This window comes from Cydia splendana, chromosome 1 (assembly GCF_910591565.1).
Source record: "Cydia splendana chromosome 1, ilCydSple1.2, whole genome shotgun sequence".
NCBI lineage: Eukaryota > Metazoa > Arthropoda > Insecta > Lepidoptera > Tortricidae > Cydia > Cydia splendana.
In genome coordinates, this window is record NC_085960.1 from 31306982 (window position 1) to 31323537 (window position 16556).

At 37.5% G+C, this 16556-nt stretch overlaps 2 protein-coding genes across 2 annotated transcripts in view; both read left to right on the forward strand.

The window, feature by feature from the left end:
* Positions 1–16556, forward strand: part of LOC134793230 (lysine-specific demethylase 5-like) — a 317932-nt gene that overhangs the window by 189944 nt on the left and 111432 nt on the right. The window lies entirely within an intron of this gene.
* LOC134793350 (cadherin-related tumor suppressor) overlaps positions 1–16556 on the forward strand; it is a 153548-nt gene that overhangs the window by 113181 nt on the left and 23811 nt on the right. The window contains exons 2-3 of the mRNA XM_063764908.1: positions 12597–12905; positions 13530–13763. Coding sequence (XP_063620978.1) covers positions 12597–12905; positions 13530–13763 — 543 coding nt within the window. The remainder of the gene's footprint in view (positions 1–12596; positions 12906–13529; positions 13764–16556) is intronic.

Consider the following 16556-nt stretch of genomic DNA (forward strand, 5'->3'; position numbering starts at 1 on the left):
GATATATCTACGCCATAGATAGAGAAAGAAATACTAAACCGCGTAAAGCAGTGTAAAATATTGCAGCCGCAGATTTGATGGTTATTGTAAATGGTGCTCTGCGGTCCTTTATAGTGTATTATACTATACAATAACTGGGTTGTAAAGCGTTAACCTTTGACAACCCAGGTTATACCCAGGTTAGGTTATAACCAAGCATAGCCACAGCATCTTAGTATCGTCTATACCCCATACCAAACTTGGGCTACTACTTGGATCAAATATGTATATGATGAAAAAACAGACTAACACTGACAATTAATCCGATATATTAGCCAAGCACACACCGATTGATATTAAGCTCCCGATGCTCCGAGGCCCTAAGTTTTGACGACATATCCATAACAGGTTGTCCTAGCGACACAACGCAACTTATACAGTTTTGCAAACATGCCAATCTCATAATATAAAAATAATTTATTGAATATTTTTTCTGATTTAATCTTTAATTATCATTAAATTTTATTTTGATCTAGTCAGTTAAATAAATATGCTGATAAAAAATCTAAATTGATCAAAAATGTTAACCGGTTAAAAATGAATCGGTTAATATTTATGTAATAGCTCATTAAAAACCCCTATCTCTGTCATATAGCATACATTCATAAGTGACTTCGTTAGAGTTTTTTACTTATCGTTGAAATTATCATGGAACCATGGCACGGTATGCTTACACAAAAGTCGCGCTGTACGCGACTTCTATTTAATTGTATGTCTGTGGCTCGACACCATCTAGGTAGGTATGTCTGCTACTTTATTTACATCTAGAGAAACCACATATAACTAACTGCGTCAGATGATTTGTCTAACATTCCCGTGCTGAAGAATAATCAATATCATTTTAATAGTTTACGCTAGTTAACAAACCATAATGTATGTATTGTATGTAGTAGGTAGGTACGTGGTACATACATACATTAGATAGGTATTGAATGTGCCATGACAGTGTCAGTCTTTTTCAATCGCGTGCTGTTAAAAAGTGACACTTATTTTATCACGTGGATAAAAGCCAACCATAATACCTACCTACACCTGCGAAAATGCCTAGGTATGGAAAGTAATGATACTTATATTAGGTACTTACATATTTTCTATATCTCTTCAAAATCATAAGAAATTGTACCTACAAATATTCTTAAAGTTTTTTACACTATAGGTAGGTACGTAGGTATTTATAAAAATAATAGGTAAATAGGTAAATAGTTCTGATAAATTAGGTATAATTAAATGTAGGTACTTATGTCGATTAAAAATGCAAACATGACTTATCTAGTCGCTACCCAATTACTGTCCAACTCATTCTTTATAATTAAGCGCCTACGAATCCGAAGAATGTACCTAAAAAATGATCTGACGTCGGCTCGGGTTCAATACACTTATCTTTATCTGACAGACAAATCGTATCTATAGTTGAGCGTGTAAATCGGCCGTGCGGAAAGCGGCTAGCCAAACTAAACACGGGGCACAATAGTCGGGTCGAGTCGGAAAAAGTCGTGACCGACTCAGTCGGGACGCTGCGGGCGTAAATAATGCTCCGATCTTAATTATCGCTCCATCGTTAGATGACCGACGGGCACTCCGAAATCGGTGTGTTGCGACAGAAGTGGCCGGTCATTATCGGACGTATCGCGTACCGATAAATCGTTAGAACCACCTGCGATTTGGCGGGCGTGTTAATTCTTTTGTTATTGCTATTATTTTTGTTGTGACTGGTGATGAGGCGAAGACGTGGCTACAAATTTTCGTAAAAAGCCGTGTGTAATTTGTAGAGCTTATGGTGTACGTGCTTATTGGCTGTCTATTGTTGTTATTGGTTGTAAATTGCAAATTCAAAGTCGTGTAGGTACTTACCTACAATACAATAACTAACATTTATTTTATTACGGATTTTAATATTCTATTCTATTCTAGAAGTTCAGAAGAATTGGAGTTTTTTGCATAAAATCATGGAGAAAATGAGTTTTCCAAGTTAGGCTTGGAAAACTCATTTTCTCATAGATCTACATTTTGTCTTTATAAACCCTCCTACACTCCCTATAGGTACCTACCTAACATATTCCATGTTTATTTCAGATGTTCCAGGAAGCTCTCTCTCTCTCATCTTGCGCGTCTTTTTGAGCAAATATACTTACACATTTTATTTTTAATTATCTTGTTATAAAATCATAATGGTGCACATTTGCACATTATTAAACACACTAATCGTTGCCCCAAAAGTCTACCAGTAAGTACCTACAAGAAAAGGGCCCGCTAATTAGGGTAGTAATTATGAACAATTTAGCCAAGTTTATCATTGAAATGAATGAATAAACATTACGTAATAAAATGATATGGTTTATTTGGTCCCAGTTCGTTAATCGTCCCCGCTTTGTGGTCGCCGCTGCGCCGGACTCGATCGCGATGCGCGCGCGACGTTGAAAAATTCAGCGGTCGTGATTTTCGTTCGTGTACTTCATTTATTTGCCGCATATTCGTGTTTGCAAGCGCACAAATAGTCAATTAAACCAGAGTAAAACTGCCCTTTACAATTATAATATTTAGTCGTAATCGGGGGGCGCTTTATACCGGTCACCTGAGTGTAAGATTCAGCTAAATGTGGAATAACAGTTGGACGGCGAATATTGTTTACGGCAAACTGTTAGATTGTTTCCGCTATTCATTTCAGTTGTTATCTTTGCTTTATTTTTGTTCCTTGTCTCGTTTTGTGTTTAATTTGCGCTAAACAATGCTTGGAACACCTCTGACCCTTGTTAAGTGATATTTTTTGTAATTTACATGGTGTATATCTTGGCCTATTAAATTTTGCTCTATTAGGTAGAATATTTTATGGAGCATTATGTTGTCTTTAATAAAGAAATTTTAATTTAATTTGATCAGGTCAAATTTGGTACGTATATACTTGTTATGTATTTATTTGACAAAACCTAGTTGTATAGTTACCTAGACTAGAGGGACACCAGTACATGGATTCCACAAAAAAACTGGTAGACATAAGAGCTACTTATTTTTCAGTTTCATTCAGAAAGCTGAAAAATGCAACAATTTCTAACTACGACTATTTGACTGAAATGTTATAATGTCAACAGCCTACTGATTTTAAATCACTGTAATTTGCGTGCTAAAATATTCCAAGCACAGTTATTACGCATTTATCTGATATCGACAAATAAAGTATCAATTTTGCGTAAAATTCAGTTTAAGAATGTACCAATTTTGTCATTCTGGGAAAGCGCACGAGCCTCAGGCAAGGAAGGGTATAGGCAAGGAGTTCAGCTTGCCGTGGCACTCTGAATCTTATGAAGAAGATAATAGAATTGATATTAAGGGCCCTGGAAAACCGGGAAAGGATATGATGTGGTCTTGTCATGGCATTGTATTGATTTTGAACTTTATTTAGCAGGCAATAGAATTGGTATTACGAGGCTCGGGTACATGCAACGTGGTCTGCTGATCATGGCACTGGGTTTGAATTCGAACTTTATTTACAAGGTAGTAGAATTCTTATTCCTGTGCGGTTCTTTGTAGGGTTGTGCGCCAGCTTTGATTACCAGAGAAAAGTCAAAAAGTCAATACTGACTTCCATACAAAGTAGCATTCCCTTCATTCATCATTGTTTTAACTATTAGGCTTTAAGGTCTTGAGTATTTTATAACTTTTATAAGACACGTTGCTGACAATGACGGGCTTAATATATTTTAGAGACTTTACTAGATGACGTCACGAAATTCAAATCCATAGGCAAAATAAGAGGCGTGTGCTTTTCTATCTACGTAGATGTAGGTACATTAATGGAAAAGAGACCAAGTTTTTACAGAAATTGACAGTCTATATCGTTTACATGTCTCTCAGATTACTAAGGGATTTTATATGCATATTAGCAAACTAACCAACTGTTGCATGGGTTATTCTCCTAACTGATTGGCCCACTGTTTTGCATAGCTAATATAGGAAAGTAGTCTTCAACTTCTTGAGAGCACGCGATGTTGTCGTTAATTTGTTACGTTGTAACATTTGTATTTGTACATTTGTGTTTGTACTTTTATAAAGTGACGTTCGACGTGTTGCCTCTGTCACACTTGTAGATTCGTACGTAAGTGCGACAGGGAGGCAACACGTCGAACGTGGTTCTCGATAGGCGCTACGTAAGTACGTAGTTGAAGAATATTGCTAGAGTTTCTGAAGATGCCAAGATGGGCTGTGTTGCCTCCGAGGGTTACAGTTATTGCCGTTTAATTAGTTTTCACATGCGTACTAGTGCATCTGTTACGGTGGTTCAGGTAGGCCGTACACTTGTTTACCACCATCGTGAAATAAAAATAACTCTGTTATTATAAAATTATAGTATCGATCACGCAATAATAGGCTCGGGCGCCCGAGGTTGCGAATTTAGGCGAAATTGTGTTCGCGTGCGACCCATACGCTAACTGCGGCGTTTTGCGGCGCTGTTCCAATTGCTAAGATAGTAAAGGCGAGTTGAATGATATACATATAATATAATAATGCAAACCAGAATGACTTTTTTTGCAATCAGAAACTTTTCGACAATGAAAAGGAAATGATTTTCTTAAAAAAAGATAATAGTTTAATTGCCGTCAGCAGACTGATTACATACAAATATTAATTTGGTATGGCATAGCGAATTGGTACTAAAGATGTTCATATAAGCTTGATTCAGCAGATATCATGAGATAGTTCAGTACAGTTACTGAACTTCTGGATAAGGAACTTGAGAGTACTGACTCTCAGTAGGTAAATGTCTCTATATAGGCGTGTAAGGCAATCAAGGATAGGATAGAATTTTTTGCCAGAATCGGGCAAGCATACGTACCTCAATTGATAGAACACAGTATCTCGCCCGCGAGATAGACTACCCGTGCTCTGACGAATATAGTTAGAAAATGACGGGTAACTAGTCTGTCACCCGGGTGAAATACCTACTCGTCCATCAACTCACCTTATTCGATCGCATGTTACACTGGTAGGTACCCATACACCGCTTTTGGGTGGTATACCCATTAGGAATACGGGACTTGATAAAATATGCAGCGAAATCATACGGCACGTAAAACAACTTTCCAATTCACGCAATCCTTAAATTGTTTGGGAAATTGTTCAAATTTCCAGTGATTATTGTGGTTAAAACACTTTGATACCCTTTTTGTGCCACTTAATGTCAAATGCTTGCATAAATACATATTTAAATTTAATTGTATGGAATTTTATGTTATTGTAAGTACCTATTTCCTACAGGTCTGGCACGCATGAACTTTAAAACATGCTGGAACTTAAGGTTCCAACTTATTAGGGTGCTAGCCATACCTCTATATTTCTGTTTAGTATGTTTAATGAAATAAACTAGATCTCCAAGAGACAACCTTCCCTTATTGTGTTTTAGCACTAAAAGTAGCAGGTATTAGAACTCCCTAAATTAGGTATGTTAATATCATACACATCTATAAAACGTGCTCAAAGCTAGGAAAGCGCTGTAACAACTTTTTTATCCTGAAAGTATATAGTATATTTCTCTAATAAAAAAAACCTGTAACAGACACAGGCACCAATGTAATCACGTACAGACGCCAAAACTTCCGAATTTACACATTAAACCTCAAAACACCGAAACCGTTAGCTACAGGTCATTCATCACCTCACACCGTCATTAGCATCCCCGGTACCATCATTTACATCCCCCAGAATTCCCAAAACGGGTGACGTTTCTCGCTATTTCAAACATATCGCCATGGACAAATAAAAGAAGAAGACCGACAACGTATATACAAAATCACATTCCTCCAATACTCAGGTTACGATAACTCAGTTCCATACATTATATTCGGCGAATAGACCTCTGTTCTCGGGTTCGAATTCCGCAGCGCCGTCAATTGAGTGGAAATTGAGTTAGTTCGCCTAGTTCAGTTCCATGCATTTTATTCGACACTTAGAACTTTTGGACAAAATAACTCCCGTTCACGGACTGATACTGCCAGTCTTCTTGTTTTGTTGGTCCATGATATCGCCGAATATTCGCCGGCCCCGAGCGATGCAAATTGCGTCGCAGTATCGCTGCACTTTATCCGGGGTTCTTTGTGCATATTTTACATATATTTGCGGGGATGCGATAGCCGAGTGGGCGTTGCGATGCTAATGCGAGACGCAGATCATTTACTTACTCGATGAAACATATTGAATTTTAGCCGTATGACAGTAGCACAGCTCTGACAGCTATGTCACACATTATTAATTGCCATGAAAGCTCACATTTTTGACACAACATTGCTTTATAGTGGCCCGGCCAACGAAAGAAAAGTCTTCTAGAAATCGATTTTAACAGTCGGGTTTTTTGTTTGTTTTAATAATAGTTGCAGTTTAATGTAACAGATAATTATACTTTTTCAACTTGATGTACTTTTCTTATTTTTTGATATATCTGGTTAATTATTTTTTAACATTATATAGAGAATATTCACAGTCATTTGGTGTGTATTTTAGACTAATCCATTCAGCCATTTTCAGTTTAGAGCACTTGAAAGTCAACAGTGGATTGTGAAATTTTTGAACGTTTTCTAATAATTTGTTAGACCAAGTATTGAAAATGTTACAGTATGTTATATATTTGTGATCTATTCACAATGCCCTTTCATTTGGTACCCCACATGGTATGTTTAAAAGAAACTTAAAAAAAAGTTTGTACGGCAGACTTTATGACGCCACAGAAACTACCCCCACCACTTTCGCGCTTGTCATCTCATATATTTGTATTCAGGGCATTACACTGAATACATCGATACCATATTCACCCATATCCGAGACGACATGAACGAAACCTAACCTAAAACCTGAAATTACGGCCTGCTATTAAGTATATTTAAGTTAGAAGATAGACGAGTGGTGGTCACCCCACATTAATAATTATTAACTAGTCTAGTGCTGCCATAAACTTCATAAACTCATGTACGAAAAGTCAGACACCGAAATAATAATCTAAGTGTTTGTAAATTTACAGGAACCAAAAAAGTTCTTATTCTTTCTCTACACTAGTTCGACTTATTTAATTGAAGATTTATGACCTATACTTACTACAAAAAATTATCAGCAAAATTTAGTTTTAGGGTTAACTACTGGCTGTTATGGTACAAAATGTTGCAGCTTGTAACTGACTGACGAGTCAGTCATTCCATTTCTAGGTGCGTCGTGTCGTTTATATATGTATGTGCGGCGAGGTGACCACGAGTCCTGGTAAACGCTTTATGCGGTGTCTGTGGCAAACAGTCTATGATGCAAGAACACCGATTCTCATACGAAACGGTCGTAACAGGCCCGCTTTAGGCAAATCTTACGTCGGTTTTGGTTAGAAAGGCAACAGACGGCAGTTAGGCGCATAGTTCCATTTAAACGTGCTTTTTAGGTTCCAACCAAAATATGCATAGCATAAAACGTATTTTGTTTAGGTTTATAAATAAAAATGTTTATAAAAAATAAAATATTACTATACATTTGTAGTATGTATAGGTACTTGTGGTCAATTAATAATGATTATCATTTCGATATTTAAAATAATTTGGATGTGAATAAAAACGCTGGAAAATAATGATAACAAGTACCTACCTTGGGACAGATACAAGTAACAATGACGACAGAGAATACTTTAATTTTAGTATACGCAGCAAGTATATATGACATAAGTACGAGTTTATGCTTGGACATTAAGACATCTGACTCAATAAAATTAGTTCTAATATTAAACGATCTTCAGATAAAACCGCGCATCCAAATATCTCCCCGTTCCCTATCGCTCCGGCAACTAATCTTTAGGCATAACATAATTTGTAACGAGTCCCGGGGGTATAGCGGGCCGCGCGCAGTCACGAGCGGTCTAAACACAGAGCGGGTCTAAACGATGCCACCATATCCGTCGGCGTCCCGCGCGCTATGCGAGCGCAGGGCCCTGTGAAACATAACATGGTTTACCGAGCGATCGACTCAAGAAGACCAGTATTACAGAACTCTTGGCTATAGTTCGTTTTTTTAGCATTAGAAATAAGGTAAACAAAGTTGATGTGTCTTTTAATTGATAAAGACATTTCAAAAATAAGTTACGGCAAATATGTAACAATTATGAATCTAATACGATCATTTATATTCTTCTGCTTTCATAAGTAATAGTCATTGATTTTTAAAAAGCGTTTTTCAATTAAAAGACATGTTAAGATCGCTTACCTTCTTTCAAGTTCTTTCTAATGCTAAAAAACGAACTATAGATTTAGAGTGTCCTCTCTAAAGTCAATTTGTTGGTCTGAAACTATTAAGTTTGAATGCCAAGTGCAAGAGCTGACTTAACCTAGACTGGGCCTAAACGATGCCACCATATCCGTCGGCGTCCCGCGCGCTATGCGGGCGCAGGGCCCTGTAAAACATAACATGGTTTTGGTTTACCGAGCGATCGACTCAAGTAGACCAGTACCACAGAACTCTTGGCTGGACTCGGAGTGTCTATTCTTTTAGTCAATTTGTTAGTCTGAATCTGTTAAGTTGGAATGCATTTGCGACCTGTCATAACATAAAGGGGGCCTAAACGTTGCCACCATATCTGTCGGCGTCCCGTGCGCTATGCACACGTGCAGGGTTTTGCATTATCATGGCTTTTCAATCGACTCTTTCAGAACAATGGAATGTGGCTAGATTTATTAAATTTGGAAATTTTAGGATACCCTGTTCTCTCGTATTAGAATCGAAAGAGTTCTAGCAGAAATTACAAAAAAAAAACATAATCTAAAGGTTCAGATTTTTCTAATAGTATGATGGTAACGTTCGGGTAGTATCTTATATACCTACTGCACCTGCATTTAAGCAAAAGTATCCTTACCATGAATATGACTCTGACATATTGGCTAGCGACTACGTAAACTATACTCTGTATCTTTAGGTATTTAAATAAAGGTAAACAAAATCTACCAATCAAAAAATGTAGGTTAAAGGCAGGTCGTTCAGGGACAGATCCAGGTGGTTTCGTATTTGGTTGGTTAACCAATAAATGTTGTAACTACCCGAAAAAGTACAAATTGTTTGTTTACTTTAATTTAAATACCTAAAGATACAGACTTATGTGATATTTCATAAGATTTCAAGAATAAATTATAATTATTTTGCGTGAGTTATGTTAAACTTATGGCATTCAGTGGGTAGTGATTAAAAATGTGATTTGTGTTTACACGAATATTTGTTAATTAATCTGTGGGTAGTCGCGAAAATGACCCTTCTCTCCTACCCGCCAATTCTAATGAGGAAAAAGTATAAAATGTAACTTACCATGGGATGGAGGGATCATTCTCGCTTGGCGCTTGAACCAGTAACGTGTAGCACGAAGGTTACGGCTTGTTAACTAAATATTGTTAAAGAGTGTTGAAGTAAGAAGTTGGAGTAAAATAAAAGTAATTGATTGTACGAAGGACTTTGATTCATCACACTTATAAGTCACATTCACAATGCATCTCTCTCGTAACTGGCATTGGTGCAAGCGAAATGCACTGCGTTTTGAGTTAACGCAGTCGCTAGCGTTTGAAGCCGCGTAATTAAAATTCATGGTGAGGGTTAAGCTCGCTTGTGGTCGGTAACCGATTGGAATGATAAGTGTGGGCATTTTTCACGTAAACACAAAAACGTACGGAATATTCTCCGACGTGGAAATGAAGTGATTGATACGGAGGCATATTTTAGTTTTGCTTTGTTAGAAGCAATAATATCCTAGCAGTAATTTTGCAGTTATACCTAGCCAGAATTTAATGTTGATGGAGACAAAAATGTGCAAAAAGATATAGCAGGTGAATTATAGAGGTGGCAGTAATTAATCTTGATTTTCCTTCAACATTCCATACCACAATATTATTTCTATCGCAAGGTGTAATATAAATTGCATTCAAGAAATGGAGCAGACATGTGGCTGTAAAGGATTGCCGGTGAAATTTCCGGAGTAAACGATTTTAATGATTGATGTTCCTAAAATTACTTCCAAAAAGAATTTACAAACGAACATGGGAGGAAAGTTTTTTTGGTTACGAGACAGGGTCGATGTCCGTTGATTAAAAAAACGGCGAATGTAAAAATAGGTATGTTTTTATAGGAAGATTTAATAGGCTTACCTAGTATGATCGTTGTTACTCTGTCCTAATAGATCTTTAAATTAATCATATGAATGGTGCACTACATGAAAACGCTCATAAGGTCTTATTAATCTAGTAGCGGAGCATAATCAATTATCGAAACTTGACTAATCGATGATCCCTCTAAGCCGACGTTCTGTCATTTCTCTTCCCTTAATCGATTACTTCAAACATGAGCGGCAGGGGGTCCTCTAGCATACCACGACCTATACGGACGCTTTTTGTTCATGATAAATCTTTTTTGTTTAATATTATAAGCGTTGTGTGGCACCACGCCAGGCGTCTCTTATTTTAAAGTTTTAACTACCAATAAAGAGCATATAAGTTTAATTTCCCCATCAAAACACTAATAAAAAGAAATATCAATAAAATCACCACAATAGTTCCAACAGTTTCTCATACTTTCTCCGGACAACAAATTTTATTAACACATTTCAAATTATTTTGTAAAGACGTGGGATCGGACAATCAGCGTTAATTGCTGCTTCTGTTACGTTACGTAGGCGTCAAGAGCATTCCTGTAGGTACCTATTGAGTCGTTCGACTCTACCCTACAATGAAAAGATTGAGTCATCATAACAAATGCGGCGCGCGTCCTCCGAGGGCACGGAACTCTCCACAATCGCGCTCTTATCTGTGACGGCCCCGATCATTGTGCCCAAAATTCTTCGAGTCCGAAGCACCGATCTACTCACAGATGACGAAATGCTAGCGTCTTGGTCTTTTACTCCTCTGTTCCTTTGTTGACTTGTCGAGTTTGTTCCGAATGGCTTTTTGTAAACGTCCACCGGCTGCGTTTGTAAAGCTCGCTTTTGACTTTATTAATCTTATCTCTCTGATGCATCGCAGGCAATGAGAATTAAACAACGACCGTTACCTTTGGACGGATCAATAAAATCAAGTCACTATTTTTTGTGTAAGAATATGAAGATAGTTTTATCTAGTAAGTCATGCTCAGGAGTTTTGTATAAAAGGTTTCTGGCATGTTTACCTACAGTTATTTAAATTGCTAAAACTGATAAGAGATACAAATCAAATTTCAAAGTGTTAAATTTTGGATAATGAAACCTCAATTCATTGCAAAACTCTTTCATAAAAACCGCAGTAGGTATCACCTCTGGTATAACAAAAGAAATGATGTATGAAACAAAATGGACACAAAAAATAACGTAAGAGAAACAAGTTCATTAATCATATTGATGAATGCATAGGACCACAGATAGGAAAGCCGAGAGCGCTCCTGCTCAATTTCTTCTTGATTTTCTTTCAATTCAGTTCTTTAACGACACCCGAAATCATTAAATTATGCAATTCATCTCAGGCCCGGACAAGGTACTCGTGGAGCAACAAAAAAGCAACAATAATTTAGGCAGGTTCCGAAGATCCCTGAGTATGATACATTAATCCAGTGAACATCGGGTTTCGATTATAAATAAATAATAAAATTATGCATTATGAATTCGATCTAACTATTTAGTTTAGTTACAGCGATTAGCCTTTCAAGATAATCTTTAAAATATCTAAACGGTTTTTATTTGTGGCGGATGAGTTTGAACAGTCTCAAAACACACAAAGTGCGCATTAATGGTTGTTAAGCTTTGCATACATAGTGTTGTTTTTTGTACCGCCTAACTGCATTGTTGCAATTTGCAACCATATAAGTAGTGGTTCGCACAGAGAAAATTCACGACTCGGGATGTGTCATGTGTCGAACACCTTATGGCATTGACATAGCTTGTATTGTCTCGTGGATTAGGTGCAACATTTCCGTAGTTTTGGTGTTTTTACCCTGACTGGTTTGAGCGTACTGAGTCCCACAGGACTGTCGGCCCTGCCGAACAGTTTCACGTCCCCAAAGGGCCACATTGTGTTTATTATTCCGCCCGTCGGAGGAGTCACACTTGTCGAGACAGCCGCTCGCTGGCTGCATTTTTAGAATTATTAATTTGGTTTGTGTTCTTATATTGTGTTAAATTGGCCGATTTTGTGCCAATCTTATGAATAAAACATCACCAGCCTTCTTCTGAGACGGTTTTGTGGCAGTCCAGACATGTTTAAATGCTTTATTACGATTTCACTTTGTTTAACTTTAAAAGACATTGTATTGGGAGTTGATTAAATAGCATTTAAGTTTATTTAAAAATGCACCTTATCTTTTATAATATTTATTGTCAACAAATGAAGTTATAGATAAATAGTGTTGGCATGTGAGAGTGAAGGTACAATAAACCTGTAATAAAGTTTCCATTGGTTAAAAAGGCATTTCATCATTTTTTACCGCATATACCTACTAAATCTGATTCCCATAAGTTGGCATTTAGTTTACATCTACCTAAAAATTTCCAACTTGACAAGGGTCCATTATTCAATCTATTCACGATACTTTTTTTTTTATTTCAGGTCGAGGTCGTGATCTTGGATAAAAATGACAGTCCCCCGGTGTTCAAAAACATTCCGCCGGCGTATTTCGCCTCGGAGGACTTGGCGCCAGGGCAACTGGTGGCCACAATAATCGCGGAAGACCCGGACACCATCGGAACCATCACGTATGGCATCCTGTCGGAGGAGCATACTCCCTTTACACTGGATCCAAACTCAGGCGTTCTGACGCTGAAGGATCCTTTGGATAGGGAGACCATTTCGGAATACCAAGTCGTGATCAGAGCTGACGATGGAGTGCAATTTACTGATGTCACTGTGGTTGTGCAGGTGAGTTTATTTAGACAAAGTTGGTTTTAATATGCAATTTATAATTTATTACAGTAATTCAGTTACAGAAATGTATATAAATTACACACAAAGAAACTTTTCGCAACAAAGTTCAGAAGCGAAATCAATGCTGCTGATATTAAAGAAGTTATACTTATTGTTACTTCTTATAAAACAAGTTAAGTTTAAATGTATGTAAGCAACAATTTGAGCCAAATATAGTAATTAGTTGCCTATGCGCAAATATTAAATCATATAGCGCTCATAAGACTTTTCGCTACAGAACTTATTTGAATAGCAATCGTAAGGAGTGAGCTCAGCGAGCGGCTGTCTCGACAAGTGTGACTCCTCCGACGGGCGGAATAATAAACACAATGTGGCCCTTTGGGGACGTGAAACTGTTCGGACAGGGCCGACAGTCCTGTGGTACTCAGTACGCTCAAACCAGTCAGGGTAAAAACACCAATAGCAAACTAAAAATAATTCATCAACTGGTCATTAATTAGCTGAAACTCCATAAAATTAGGACAGGAAATTAATAGAAGCATAGGAAAAGATTTAAATATCTTCTGAGAATTGCCAGCAAATCTCAAACGTGATTGAATGGACTTTGTACTTGTTAAGGTGACGGACTCCAATGACAACCCGCCCGTATTCAAGGAGAGCGCATATTCCTTCGACATCCTGGAGAACGCCGCCCGGGGCTCCATCGTGGGCACGGTGGCGGCCTACGACCTGGACGCGGGGCCGAACGCCCAGCTCACGTACACGCTCATCAGCGATTGGGCCAATGACGTGTTCTCGCTGAACCCGCAGACTGGCGTGTTCACGCTTACTGCCAGGCTGGACTATGAAGAGGTTAGTAACACATTGGTCTTCGACTTTTATGCTCCAATGCCCAGGTCACTTACATGCTCATCAGCGTCAGCTCATGAGTCCACTACTCCGAGCCGGCTAATTTACGCTCACGGCTAGGTTCAGCTATGAAGAGATAAACTAATGGCGCGATTCGGGAAATGAATGAAAGATTAACTTGATACGATATAGTAAAGATAATATATATTATCTTTACTATTTCATATCTACTCGTAGTAAATCTCTAATTCATTTCCCGAATCGCGGCGCCAGCCGCCATAAGGTACCTTTTGCCATGAAACGTCACATATCTTTGCTATATCGTATCTAGTTAATCTCTAATTCATTTCCCGAATCGAGCCGTAAGTCCCCTCTTCTAAATAGCGATATCTCAAATGAAAATTGAATGCAAACATGTACCTTAAATTATTTATCTGAAGGTGCCATTCTCAAGATCATTTGTTTTTGAGATATCGCCATTTAGCTTAAAGGGGCAGATTGTTGTGAAGCAGTTTCATAGTGGTATGTATCACATGTTTTAAAAAAGGGTGTTTAAGTTCAAATATAGATCGACCCTCCCAAGGCGCATGGCCACGCTACGCACGCTTGAACAATGTTTGTAGATCCGCCCATGTGGCTTGCAATCCTGCGGGGCTTTTGTCGTAGTGGATTCGCTGTAAATATGTTATTCGATCTTTTTTATGATTTAGTCACTCTAAAATTGTTTCAATGTCTTGAGAACGTAGGCAAAAAACGCGAAAAAAATCCACTGCCTAGCTACGCAAAAGAAAACCATGACCACCTAAAATGGTAGTCTTCCACAGAAATGAGAATTAAAATCGGCGCTAAATGATCTCCGCGAATTCAAACGTCTTATTAAAACGTACATAAAATAAACAAATAATTAGCAAATTAAAACAAGATCCAACCAGACAATTGAGTAGCCATGTTTATTCTCAATTAACAAAAGTAGTAAGATAAAGGACAGCGTAAAAGGTGCAGCGACCGTAAAGACAGACCAAATGTTCAATTAAACACATTTTATAATAAATTAAGTGATTACCATGCAAAGTATTCGCACTCAAGCGAAATACCGCTTGAGGACTTCAAGAACCTTGACATTTTGCGAAGGATTTTTATTGGTATATTTGCAAATGAGTACACGAGAACTCGCCCTTACATGCCTCCAGTGGCCTGATTGATTCCGCTCCCGCTTTCGATTATTTGTTGCCAATAAATAACCGTATCGCATGTCCGTCCGCAGTACCTACACCCTATTTATTTTATCTCTCGCTACTACTGGTATATTGTAATTAACACAACACTTTAGCCCGGAATGCGTCAGTAATTAACAATGAAAATAAAGCTTGTCAACATTAACTGGCCGCACCGAATTAAATCATAAACGGTATCAATAAATTGTCCACTTTAGGGAACGTAAAACACTTAAGTTACGGTCAAGTCTGATTGATAAATAACCCGGAAAATCGTGAACAGGGGTGATAAGTATACGTCGGGAGAGTCGCTTGGCCGCCATGCTTTACGATCGTTAGGCCCTCAACGGAGAGCAATCTAGGTACTCGGACAATGATTTTGTAGGTATATATTTGGTGGATACTTTTGACATTTTCGGTTCTGTGAAGTTCTGTCGCATTTTGTGGGAAAAAGTAAATACAGCGTTGATCAAAAGTACAAAGTTTCCCATGGCACCGATATGAAAATCGTGAATAAAATATACTCCTGAGCCCATACGTTTCGTCTACTTCGGGTCGTCAAGGGTGTACTACTGTACATTAGATTTATTTTCGCGATTTTGTGGTTTGGTGGGAAATCTGTTTATTATGACCATCTTCACACATTTTTAACATTCAGGATCACAACCCCAAAATCACCCAGTAATCTGTGTCGTATTTTCAAAATTTAATATCTTTACTAGCAATTCTAAAAACATTTTTATAATCGTTTTTATGCAGAAATCCAATGTTTTAATGTTCCTAAACAGCTATTTCATCCTTTATAAATACGTTTATAACTCATAATGAATGAGCAATATCTTCCTTATTTTTATATGCACGTAAATGCAGAAGCATTATTATTCCAACATAGACAAGTTCTATATCACAACGCCCAAGGGATATTGTTGGCAATTAAAAGTTTAGTGTCAATGGGGAGATAAGGAAGAGACTATTAAAAGAGTAGGTAAGGCCCATAAAATAGTAACGGTGAAAATAAAGCCTATTTTCCAATCAAGCACTAACTTGAGTGTTGTACTAATGGCTTTTAATTAATTTTATTACTCCTGAGAACCACGGAATGTACAGAAGTTACATACTTATCTAGGTACCATTATGTAAATACTAACTTTCAAAAGTTATTTCAAATATTTTTGATATGAAACTTAGATGGCAAATCTACATATAATAAATAAGTTTAGTGAGAATTAAGCACGAATTAAGAGTTTATGGTGCATCACATTTTGACACATTTCACTACACTTTATAAAACATAATCCTCCGCCGCGTCTGTCTGTCTGTATGTTCGTGATAAACTCAAAAACTAGGTACTGAACGGATTTGCATGCGGTTTTCAATCGTGCGGTCATCTATTAATAGAATGATTCTTGAGGAAAGCTTATTATGGTTTTTTGTAACCCATGCGAAGGCGGGGCGGGTCGCTAGTCGTTGCAATATAATAAATATATAGATTGAAATAGTTATAAAACACGGTGGGCACGAATAAATAGAACGAAAAAGACTTTTCTTAAAAAATCAGAGTAAATTTCGGATAGTATGACCT